Source organism: Oncorhynchus clarkii, unplaced genomic scaffold, assembly GCF_045791955.1.
Source record: "Oncorhynchus clarkii lewisi isolate Uvic-CL-2024 unplaced genomic scaffold, UVic_Ocla_1.0 unplaced_contig_11100_pilon_pilon, whole genome shotgun sequence".
Taxonomy (NCBI): domain Eukaryota; kingdom Metazoa; phylum Chordata; class Actinopteri; order Salmoniformes; family Salmonidae; genus Oncorhynchus; species Oncorhynchus clarkii.
In genome coordinates this window covers 140,932-153,393 of record NW_027260902.1, presented here as the reverse complement: position 1 = coordinate 153,393, position 12,462 = coordinate 140,932, and the positions used below count along the sequence as shown (strand labels likewise).

Sequence of the window (12,462 nt, the reverse complement as noted above, 5' to 3'; positions counted from 1 at the left end):
GGAGGAGGGATGGTACAACCACCACACTGTTATATATAGAGGGGAGGGATGGTACAACCACCATACTGTTATATAGAGAGAGGGGAGGGATGGTACAACCACCACACTGTTATATAGAGAGAGGGGAGGAGGGATGGTACAACCACCACACTGTTATGTAGAGAGAGGGAGGGATGGTACAACCACCACACTGTTATATAGAGGGGGAAGGGATCGTGAGTTCAGCCTGATCTGAAGCCACACATGCTCGGATCACTGCTAATGTCAGTAATATAATCTAAGTTTGGCACAGGAAATGACTGATCTTCTTTATTGGTTTAAGTTTGCGGAGACTTGGAGTGTGTTCTTCCGGCACCTTACTGTGGATACCTTATGGTGTGTTCAGTAGTAGAGTCCTCTAGTGAAGGGCTATTCCGCTCCTGGAAGGCAAAAACACTTCCGGGTTTTGTTCCTACCTTGTGTATCATTTCTGAATTCCTCCCATATTAGGAGAGGATGAAAACTAGAAGTGTTTTGGCCCCCTTGGAGTGACATTGAACAGCCCTGCGATGGGCCTGTGTCAGAGAGGCGTTGTCCCCAGGGATCACCTTTCTGTTCTCTTGGTACTGTCCGCGTCTTCTTACGTCCTGAATTTTTCCTTCCCAATTGCTGCAATACCCTCTCCCCCCATCCGGTGCTCTCTCTCTACGATGCCCTCTCTGTCTCCTTGTGACTGCAGGCTAGGAGTAGCAGGGTAGCAGCATTAGCACAAACCCACAGAAATGCTTACAATTTATCAACAGTCTGCTCTGCTGAGATGGTTGATTTTCCTTTAGCTTCCTCTGTCTCCTGGCTATAAGATTTCAGACGTTCTCTCCCTCGCCTCTTTCGCTCCCTCTCACCAGTCAGCCTCTTGCTCTCCTCACACCCACCATTTCCTCCTTTTCACTCTTGTTTGTGGTGTCTCCTTCCCCCTCTATCTGTTAAGAGGAGACTGTAGACTGGTTCTCCCTCCTGTTAAAGGAAAAAACACTCATTCCTTTAATATACAGTGTTAAATAACACTGAGAACAATTCTTTGAACAAATGTTTCATTTTGGCGTTTATAAGAAGGTTGATAGCAACATGGAAAGTCCTTTTGGATATCTATTGCAGTTGAATACAAAATCCGCGATTCTCTCTATGGGCTAGCTAGCTAGCAAACAAACGTAGCTACACACAATAATACCAACGACAATATCAGCATGTCACGTAGCTAGTTAGCTGTAAAATCGCCTTAAACTCCATTATCCATTTAACCTGCACATCAATGTGCCTCAGAGTGGAGTCTGACATTTGCAACGACGTATATACTTTTAAGGAGATGGGAAATGTTGCTGAAGCATGTCAAGCACGGTGCATTCTGGGCTATTCTGGGACAAGCTGCGTTCTCCAAGGAGTGAAGGGGAGTCTATAGGGCGCAACCCAACATTAGCACAAATTTGTCAACAAGAACTACATTGCAAATCTTTTCCTAGACGTAAGATTAACTTGCTATTTGTAATATTGTATAGCTTTTGAATCATGGCGTTATGTAGTTTGGAGGAAAAAAGGCACGTTTCTCGACATTTACACTGACTTTGAGAAGGGATTGCGTGACGATTAGCTTAGCAACCACGTGACGCAGCATGACATCGTGAACATGTCTGCTGGGTGGGGTTTTATATATATATATTCCGTCTTTCATTGGATTCCTATCTCCTTTGTATAATATCTCTGACGCCGGCACCATGCACTCTGGACTAAAGAGGCAGACTATTATGACGTGCGCTAGATCCTACATGAAATTACACATTTCTCCAGGTAGGAATATCACAAAAATATGATTAATGGCTCATTCCAGAGAAGACATCCTCTTGAGTTACGACATTGGCCAGTATTGAAATCTGACATGTTTGATCATCTTGAAGTCCTATTCCTAATAACTTCCAGTGTAGTGAGAGCTACTTCATCACAGTGCTACATCATACAGGCTGGATTTCTGCCTGCTTAAATTCCAATAACGCAGATACACATGAAATGACCAGGGGAATTGATAGAACATCACTCAGAGATGCACGAAAACAATAGAACATTCAAAATGGATGAACCTTCCCTTTTAAGAGGACACTAGCAGGTTGTGGAGTGTGTTTAGGTCTCTGTTTCTCCCTCCATTTAAAATGGATGAACCTTTCCTTTAAGAGGAGACTAGCAGGTTGTGGAGTGTGTTTAGGTCTCTGTTTCTCCCTCCATTTAAAATGATGATACCCATTTGAATGGCTTAATGCCTCAGAGTGGTCTCATGCTGTATGCCTGCTGATAATGGACAGGTCATTTCCCCCACTGAGGACAGTAATGTATTTTCACCTCACAGCCCATTAGTTACAAACAACGTCCAACCCACATCGGAGACAAAAACACAGGAAGAAGGTTGGGTTGGGCATGCTGGGTTTGTGTGCTCTAGATAGTTTCCCATTAAGCCATAAGGGATGGAGTTGAAGCTTTTGGTATTAATCTAACAAGGTGTTTCTTTTTTGTTCTTGCAGAAATTGCCAGGCACTTTCGGTTCGGTAGCCAGGAAGACGCCCATGAATTCTTACGCTACACCATCGATGCCATGCAGAAAGCCTGTCTGAACAGCTACCCCAAGTAAGTTTGTCAAGTCATCGAGTGAAGGACATTAATTATACCTCAATGAAATGTGGATTGAATTGAATGTGGGTGTTCAGAAAGCCTCAATCTGTCATTTTTGGATGATTCTTTGTCTTTTTTTAATGCATTTCTCTCTCTGGGTCGTAGGTTAGACCGGACGACACAGGCCACCACATTGGTCCATCAGATATTTGGCGGTTACCTCAGGTCGCGAGGTACAGCTTTCAATCTACTGTATTGCACAGTTGGTCAATTCCATTTCAATTCAGGAACTACACTGACATTCCAATTCTCTTGGAACTGTAATTTGTACTTTCTGATCTGACTGGAATTCAAAATGAATTGATCCCAACCCTGCTACGTCGATAAACTACTTTTGAAAGGCATATTGACAAATTGCCTTAGTGGATTAATTCTATATTTTTCTCTTTCAGTTAAGTGTTCCATTTGCAAAAGTGTGTCAGACACTTACGACCCTTACTTGGATATTGCTGTGGAGATTCGAGTAAGTCTCTTGTTTACTTTAAAAGTATCTTCCTCCTGTCCTTGAATACTTCACAAGCACAGATCTAATCAATCAATCACATTTATCCAGATACCCAGCCTAAAACCCCAAAGAGCAAGCAATGCAGATGTAGAAGCACATTGGCTAGGAAAAAGTCCCTAGGCAGAAACCTAGGAAGAATGGTACTTATAAATTCTTGTCAGATCGGTGGTCCTATTGATTTATCCCTCGGCCAGAATAAAGAGTTAATTGATGTGTGTTTGCTGTCCCAAAGTCATCAGCTGAATTCCTTTTTGGTTTCATGCCTGTGTTGAGTGGTCTTCCGTCTGTCCTTTTCAGCAAGCAGCAAATATCGTCCGAGCCCTGGAGCTCTTTGTCAAGCCCGACGTGTTGAGTGGAGAGAACGCCTACATGTGTGCCAAGTAAGTTCTGAGTAATGATGATGTAACTTCTAACACACTGATATTGTAGACGTACACAAGGCCCACATTAGTGTTATAGACGTTTTATAAACAACACACTTACACTTTATCAGGTGTAAGAAGAAAGTTCCGGCAACAAAGCGATTCACAGTCCACCGAACGTCCAATGTTCTGACCCTGTCTCTCAAGAGGTTTGCCAACTTCAGTGGAGGAAAAATCACCAAGGTAAACCTCTCGCAAAAATAGTCATTACTCTGTTTAAAAATGCTGTTTCAGCGCAACAGTTCTCACCCTAACTGGGTCGTAGTCCGTAGGGCACCATTGCAAAACACTTTGCAATTATTATATATATTTTTTTGAAAAATTCAGGAAGTTCCTCCCCATTTTTAAAAAAAATAAATAAAAATTTGCTCCCTACTGAACATGCCCCTGATGCTTATCTCGCCTGTGTTTTTGTTAGGACGTTGGCTACCCAGAGTTCCTGAACATCCGCCCCTACATGTCTCAGAGCACAGGGGACCCGGTCATGTATGGCCTCTATGCTGTCCTGGTGCATTCTGGGTACAGCTGTCATGCTGGCCACTACTACTGCTATGTCAAGGTAAGGACATTGATGGTAGGCCTGAGACGGAACATTTGAGAAGGATTTTCACTGTCACTGTTCTATCAGAACGGTATGTTTGTTGTCCTGTTAATCTGTGTTTAGTCTCTACTGTGGCATGTCCCTTCACTTTATTTCGAAAAGCCCATTCATATTTCTGTTGTCTTCACAGGCCAGCAACGGGCAATGGTACCAGATGAATGACTCCATGGTCCATTCCAGTAACATCAAAGTAGTCCTGAATCAGCAAGCCTACGTTCTATTCTACCTGAGGTAAGACGTTAACAATATAGTTACCAGACCCGGGTCCAATACAGATGTCTGACAAGTTCAAATACCTTTTACATTGAGACCTTTTATATAGTTATCAGACCCGGGTCCAATACAGATCTGACAAGTTCAAATACCTTTTACATTGCGACCTTATATAGTTACCAGACCCGGGTCCAATACAGATGTCTGACAAGTTCAAATACCTTTTACATTGAGACCTTATATAGTTATCAGACCCGGGTCCAATACAGATCTGACAAGTTCAAATGCCTTTTACATTGAGACCTTATATAGTTACCAGACCCGGGTCCAATACAATGTCTGACAAGTTCAAATGCCTTTTACATTGAGACCTTTTTTCTAGTGAGCCCTGGAAGTGTTTATCTTAAGAGTTTACTCTGTTACGTTTTACATTACTTTTGAGTCATTTAGCAGATGCTCTTATCTAGAGCAACTTACAGTAGCTGGTCCCCCGTGGGAATCAAACCAACAACCCTGGTGTTGCAAGCGCCATGATCTACCAACTGTTAGAACTGTTCCGTTCTACACGACAAGCTAGATCAAGTATCTATTGCTGGTCTGATGGTTACTAGCGACTGATTGCAGTAGTAGCTAGGAACCATACACATTGACCATATCTGCTCTTTGCCCATTAGGATCCCAGAGACCAAGAAGAACGTGGATGGCCAGATCACCAAGCAGGGAATGGGGAAGAACGTAGCGACGTCAGAGCAGTTCAGGAAGACCAACCTCAACAGACCCCTGTCCTCTCCGCAGGTCACCAAGGTATGGGACAGGCTGGCAGAACGGTCCGTCATCAGAATGTTTGAAAGCAATACGGTATGAATAGACTTGCTGCCTTCGATGTGATACTTTTATTGTCCATTTGCATGGAAATCAATACAATACAGGACGGTTCAAATAAGGACACACTAACTATACTGTCCTTACACAATGTAATATACCACTGTTCAGTAGCCTGATGGCTGATGAGATGAAGCTGGCCTTACACTATAATTAAGTGTTAAGGCTTGGGGGCGTGTGGTATATGGCTAATATACCACGGCTAAGGGCTGTTCTTATGCACGACGCATCGTGGAGTGCCTGGACACAGCCCTTAGCCGTGGTATATTGGCCATATACCACAAACCCAAGGTGCCTTATTGCTATTATAAACTGGTTACCAATGTAATTAGAGCAGTAAAAAAATACACGTTTTTTTATACCTGTGGTATACTGTCCGATATACCACAGCTGTCAGCCAATCAGCATTCAGGGCTCGTACCACCCAGTTAATAATATACATTATACCACTGTTCAGTAGCCTGATGGCTGATAAGATGTAATATACATTATACCACTGTTCAGTAGCCTGATGGCTGATAAGATGTAATATACATTATACCACTGTTCAGTAGCCTGTTGGCTGATAGGATGTAATATACATTATACCACTGTTCAGTAGCCTGTTGGCTGATAAGATGTAATATACATTATACCACTGTTCAGTAGCTTGATGTAAGCATGGTAAATAAGCATTTCACTAAGGTCTATACCTGTTTTGTTTGGTGTAGGTGACAAATAAAATGTGATTTGATGGCTGATGAGATGAAGCTGGCTCTACCTCTTTGTTCTGAACCTAGGGACTTTGTATCGCCTCCTGGATGTCTTGTATGGGGTGTTGTCTCAAGGCTTGGTCACTGAAACATGTCTCTTTCATTGCAGAAACTGGACCCTTTTCAGCTGCGTAAGATTCAGTCCGTAGAGGGCGGCCTGGGCATACCTGTGTCTAGGAACGGCGCCAACATCTCCCAGCAGCCCAACAAGATGTCCAACGGGACGTCGTCCTCCTCCCACGCACCCACCAGGATACCCAGTGGACCCATGCTGATCGAGGAGCCCTTCAAGAAGCTGAAGAAGCCCTGTCCTCCTCAGCAGCCCCAGGCGCGCAGCAGCACCCCCGCCCCCTCCAACGGTGTAGCCGGCAGGTCGGACGGCGGAGACCGGAGGCACGGGAACCAAGGGGCCAGGGGCCTGGCCGCATCTACCTCACTCAAGTCCCTGTCAGACTCCTCCTCGGCAGACACCTCCGACTCAAAGGTACAGCACTAGTTCTAATATATTATGAATTTTATTGGATGGGCAGTCTGTCTACTATAACTGCACAAATGTACCCTTATATAATTGCGGTCACATACAGGATGAAAATGTGCATATCTCAAACATACACGTTGTCTTATTTACATGCGCTTCCCTCACTCAGAATGTAATATATCCCATTTATTCTTTAGCCCAGTCATGTTAACGTTATACTGGATTTACCATACAGATGGTCAGTTTGTCTGTGTGTCATTGGTTTCTGGTCACGTTATTCATCAGAACCAAATGCTTGCTATTGTCGTCCAGGATTCCATGGGTACCAAAAGTGCGCCGGTTGGTGGGACGTCCACCCCCCCTAGGAATGTCTCGAACGGCATGGCCTCCCCTGCCAAGAGTGTGGAGCGCGTGGGCACGGAGGAGCAGAAGACAGTCAAGCTAAAACCCCTGGCCCTCAACAACATCACATCTTCACCCACCGGCACCACGTCTCCCCCACCCGCCAAGAAATTGGCCCTGTCGGCCAAGAAGGTGAGACTAGAGGCACCGTGAATGGCTCAGTAGCCGCTTACTTGCTGACCAGACTGCACGCGTGCAAGTTGATTTTATACACCGACACCTGATGCGATCAGGACATGCAGGTTGAAATAGCTAAACAAACTCTAAACCAATTATATTAATTTGGGGACTGTTCGAAAAGCATTCAACTTGTATGGCAATTTAGCTATCTTGCTATTGCTAGCTAATTTGTCCTGGGATATAAATATTGGGTTGTTATTTTACCTGAAATGCACATGGTCCTCTACTCCAACAATAATCCACCGATAAAACGGTAGACCAAATTAATTTCTAGTCATCTTTCCTTCAGGCTTCTTTTTCTTCTTTGGACTTTATATTGCGGTTGGTAACCAACTCTAAGCTGTATTACCACAACCAACTGGAGTGTGGACCTCAGTTAATCTTTCAGTGACCCATGTGGGTATATGCTCCTAAAAACCAATGAGGAGATGGTAGAGGCAGGACTTGAAGCGCGTTGAGCGTCACAATTAGAACCAATTTCTATTTTAGCGCCTGGCTACACAGACGCTCGCGAGCAGTGTGGGTGCAATGATTGAATGCATGTGTACATTTATGCAACGCTCACACATGACACGTCCAGTCTGGTCAGCATGTTAGCCACTACAGCGCTGTCTGGGCAAGCCAGTACTGACTACTGCGAGAGAGGTTTGTGTCTGATTTTAAAACGAAGACACCTTCTCTGATTTGTAAACGTCTTGTGGATAAATTTGCCAGTCTCCGATTGATGGTGGGTCTTTGTCGCAGGTGTAACAGTATGTTGCGTCTGTTTTTAAAGCTCTGGTGCAAGTAAGCACTGGCTCACACAGATGGCGCGACACTGGATAATAGGCCAAATCATAGTTTAGTAGTCTTTATAGTTAGGGCCCTGTCTTTTGGTTAATCATGTCACGTAGTTCAACTTTAAAAAAAGATATATATATTTTTTTAAAGCCGTTTCATCAAACTGTATCCGTTTCTTTTTATGTCATATGGTCCAGCACCATCCTCAGACAATTGTCTACATTTTTGGTCTAATTCTAAGTTCTGGAACATGCTTAAAATAAAGGTCAACATCCAGGTCATGTGACATGGTCAACCAAAACACATGGCCCTATTTATAGTCTATCAGCAATACAGCTACTTTCCCTGGGCTTTGCCTTGGAAGCATGTAGTGTCTTTGTTGCCTGCTGCCTTCCTTCCCTTCACCTCTATCCCTAGCACTTAAAAATAAGGTGTTTTCGTTATTATCCTATCAAAATGATTATGACAATTGGATCTATTGTAGTCTACTGTAAAGCTAGTACACGGTGTTCCTATTCTCCTATCAAACCAACCAACTAGTCTACTGTCAGACGAGGGCTGGGCGATATGAATAAAATATCATACATTTTACAGTATTTTATGAATAATCGTTTTTAAATAATAGATCTAAATATGCTTTGAGTAGTTCATGACCCTAGGATCGGTTGTCATTTAGGCAAGTTACCTTGGTGTTCTTGGGCACAGGGACTATAGTGGTCTGCTTGAAACATGCAGGTATTGCAGACTCAGTCATGGACAGGTTGAACATGTCAGTGAAGCTACTTGCCTGTTGGTTAGCACATACTCGGAGTACACGTCCTGGTAATCCGTCTGGCCTTGTGAATGTTGACCTGCTTAAAGGTCTTACTCACATCGACTGCGGCGAGCGTGATCATACAGTCGTCCGGAACAGCCGGTGCTCTCATGCATGCGTCAGTGTTGCTTGTCTCGAGGTGTTTGTAGAAGTAATTTAGCTTGTTTGGTAGGCTTGTCACTGGCCAGCTCATGGCTGTGCTTCCCTTTGCAGTCCGTAATAATTTGCAAGCCCTGCCACATCTGATGAGTCTCGGAGCCGGTGTAGTTGGAGTCAATCTTAGTCTGGTATTGATGCTTTTGTTGCCTGTTTGGTGGTTCGTCGGAGGGCATAGCAGTATTTCTTATAAGATTCCGGGTTAGAGTCCAGCTTCTTGAAAGCAGCAGCTCTACCCTTTAGCTCAGTGCGGTGTTGCCTGTAATCCATGGCTTCTGGTTGGGGTATTTATGTACGGTCACTGTGGGGATGACATCATCGATGCACTTATTGATGATGCAGGGGACTGATGAGGTGTTTTCCAATGCCATGGAAAGAATCCCGGAACATATTCCAGTCTGCTAGCAAAAAAAGTCCTGTTGCTAAGCTTCTGCGTCATCTGACAACTTCCGTATTGAGCGAGTCACAGGTACTTCCTGCTTTAGTTTTTGCTTGTAAGCAGGAATCGGGAGGATAGAGTTTTGGTCAGATTTGCCAAATGGAGGGTGAGGGAGAGCTTTGTATGCGTCTCTGTGTGCAGTAGAGGTGGTCTGTAGTCTATAGTTTTTCTCTGGTTGCACATATAACATGCTGGTAGAAAATGCGGTAAATCGGATTTGTTTCCCAACATTAAAGTCCCCGGCCACTAGGAGTACCGCCTCTGAATGAGGATTTTCCTGTTTGCTTATGGCCTTATACAGTTTGTTGAGTGCGGTCTTAGTGCCAGCATCTGTTTGTGGTGGTAAATAGACAGCAATGAAAAATATAGGTGAACTCTCTTGGTAGATAGTGTGGTCTACAGTTTATCATGAGATACTCCACCTCAGTCGAGCAAAACATTGAGTCTTCATTAATATTAGATTCAATGCACCAGCTGTTATTGCCAAATAGACACAGACGTCCACCACTTGTCTTAACGGAGGCAGCTGTTCTATCTTGCTGATGCACGGAAAACCCAGCCAGCTCTATGTAAGGTTGTATTCGGCGCATGTGACTAATACAATTTGATTTGTTACCATTTCGTTGTTCATCCACAGCTCAGTGAAACATAAGATATTACAGTTTAATCTCCCGTTGGTAGGATAGTCTTGATCGGAATTAATCCCGTTTATTATCCAATGAGTGCACGTTGGAAAATAGGACTGATGGTAGAGGCGGGTTACCCACTCGTCGGATTCAAGGCACCCCGACCTATGACCCCTATATCTCTGTCTCTTCTTGATGCGAATGACATGGATTTGGGCCTTGTTGGGTGTCTGAAGTAAATTCTTCGCGTCCGCCTAGTTAAAGAAAGAAAGCTTTGTCCAGTACGAGGTGACTAATCACTGTTCTGTTATCCAGAAGCTCTTTTCGGGCCATTCTGGTGGCAGAAACATTATGTACAAAATAAGTAAAAAAATAACGCAAATTGGTTTGGAGCCCGTAAAATGGCAGCCATCTCTTCCGGCACCAATTTTAGTATTAAGCTCAAGTAGCAAAAGGAGAAAACTATAAAAACGGACAGTTTACGTGCTGGAGTTGAGTACCACATTTTTAACAAACCAAACATGGACATGGTTATAGAAGGTAAAGTAAAAACTCAAACTGCTCCGTGCATCAATACCGGTGTGTGTATGTGGTATACCGCCCAGCCCTATGCAAGACTAGTACACCATCTGTGTTCTTATTCTCTTGTCTAACCAACCACATACTCCAGTACAGGTCTCTCCAACCTTGTTCTTGGAGAGATACTGTCCTGTAGGTTTTCGCTCAACCCTAATCTAGCACACCTGATTCTAATAATCAGCTTGTTGATAAACTGAGTCAGGTTAACAACTGGGGTTGAATTGAAAACCTGGAGTGAGAGCGTACAGGACCGTGTCTCTCCAGGAAGGGTTAGACAGCCCTGTATTAGTAGTCGCCTCTTTTTACAATGTTTGTCTTTTTGTTTCAGTTCCAATTATTTTCTTCTAACCATTTCTAACTCTTCTCTGCCATACCATCCTCTCCTGTTTTTCTCTCTCCCTTGTTCATTTGTTCTTCCATCCGTCTTTACAATGATTCCTTCCTCCTTATTTGATCATCCCTCCTTTTTTGTCACGTTCATGGCAATTTTCTTTTAGACCACCAAGTTTTTATTTTTGTCGATAACTGCAGGCCAGTCGCAGCCGGAGTCCGAGCAGCACTGAGGCTCAACACCCCCACCTGCCACGCCATCCGTCCAGTGACCGCACGCATCCTGCTCAACTTAACCTCACCTTCACCTCACCCACTCACAGTCACAGGTACGAACCGCACCACGCCCCCCCTCAACAGACCGTTCACAGCATTGTGTCCAGTTAGGCACAAAACAGGAGAACTATTTGAACCCGAGTAAAACAGGATGGTACTATCTGAATTTGTCCAATTTAGAAACACTGCATTCTGTTTCCCTTTCAAAGCAGTTTGTTACGGTATGCGCTACTGAACATCACCCAGTTCTCACTGGTTTACTGTCCCATTGGTGAACTTTTGAAGTAACACATAAGATATATATATATACGTTCAATATTTTTCTAGATGGTTTGAATTTCTCCTATTTTGTTCTTGAACATTTTCTTCTCGTTCCCCTCTCAGGGTTGGTCCATTCCATTCACCCAAACTGCAATCTCCACCTGCAGCCCACCATGTCCACTCAGGCATCCCATCTAAGCATCAGAGTCCCCAGAAATCAAACTCCACCCTCTCTCCAAAAACCAATGGGCTTCAGACCCACCTTCCAAAGAGCCCTAAACCTACCGAGACCCCCAGTCTGTCAGAGCCTGGCCCAAGCAGTTCCGCCACCTCCTTAAAGAAGAAAAATAAGAAACGGCGTCACTCTGAGATGGAAGGCGGAGAGCGAGAGCCAGCACTGGCCTACGTCATCCCAGACATCCCCGTTGAGCCCGAACTGATCGAACCGGCCAGTGAGAGGAAGAGGAGGAAAAGGAGAAAGAAGAGGAAGAGGGAGGAAGAGGATGGAGATGCAGCCGTGAACCACAGGGAAAGAGTTCAGTCTCATCTGGAGGCTTCACCGCCGGCACAAGAGGAGGACTGGTGTCAGGGAGGATCATGGAGACTCAGCCCCCCTGACCAAAGAGCCCTGGAACAACCAAAGCTGCCCCATCCCCAGCCTAAGAGTAAGCTCCAGTTGGTTCCAGTGGTTCTCCAGTGTGATGCGAATCAAGGAGAGCAGAGTATGGACACTGTGACGATGATGAAGAGGAGGAGGAGGAAGAAGAAAAGGAGATTGGAGGAGGGACCGGAGGAAGCAACATTAACACGTTCTGTTTCAGAAAGGTCACTTTGAAATGTTATGGTGATATTCTAGCTAGAAAACGTAGATGCATTAGAGTACTATTATTTGTCTGTTTGGTCATGTAGCTTTAGACCTACAGCAGTAAACATGTCAGTTAAAAGGTCCAACGCATCAAAGTAAATAAAACATACAGTACCAGTCAGAAGTTTGGACACACCTACTCATTCAAGGGTTTTTCTTTACATTGTAGAATAATAGTGAAGACATCAAACTATGAAATAACACATATGG

The 12,462-nt window shown here is 44.2% G+C and overlaps 1 protein-coding gene across 1 annotated transcript in view; it reads left to right on the top strand.

Moving 5' to 3' along the window:
- Positions 1-12,462, top strand: part of LOC139402161 (ubiquitin carboxyl-terminal hydrolase 36-like) — a 31,687-nt gene that overhangs the window by 15,686 nt on the left and 3,539 nt on the right. Inside the window, exons 5-16 of the mRNA XM_071146252.1 lie at positions 2,544-2,646; positions 2,797-2,864; positions 3,084-3,154; positions 3,494-3,576; positions 3,690-3,801; positions 4,037-4,177; positions 4,350-4,450; positions 5,107-5,236; positions 6,176-6,550; positions 6,857-7,078; positions 11,052-11,179; positions 11,511-12,212. Coding sequence (XP_071002353.1) covers positions 2,544-2,646; positions 2,797-2,864; positions 3,084-3,154; positions 3,494-3,576; positions 3,690-3,801; positions 4,037-4,177; positions 4,350-4,450; positions 5,107-5,236; positions 6,176-6,550; positions 6,857-7,078; positions 11,052-11,179; positions 11,511-12,212 — 2,236 coding nt within the window. The remainder of the gene's footprint in view (positions 1-2,543; positions 2,647-2,796; positions 2,865-3,083; positions 3,155-3,493; positions 3,577-3,689; positions 3,802-4,036; positions 4,178-4,349; positions 4,451-5,106; positions 5,237-6,175; positions 6,551-6,856; positions 7,079-11,051; positions 11,180-11,510; positions 12,213-12,462) is intronic.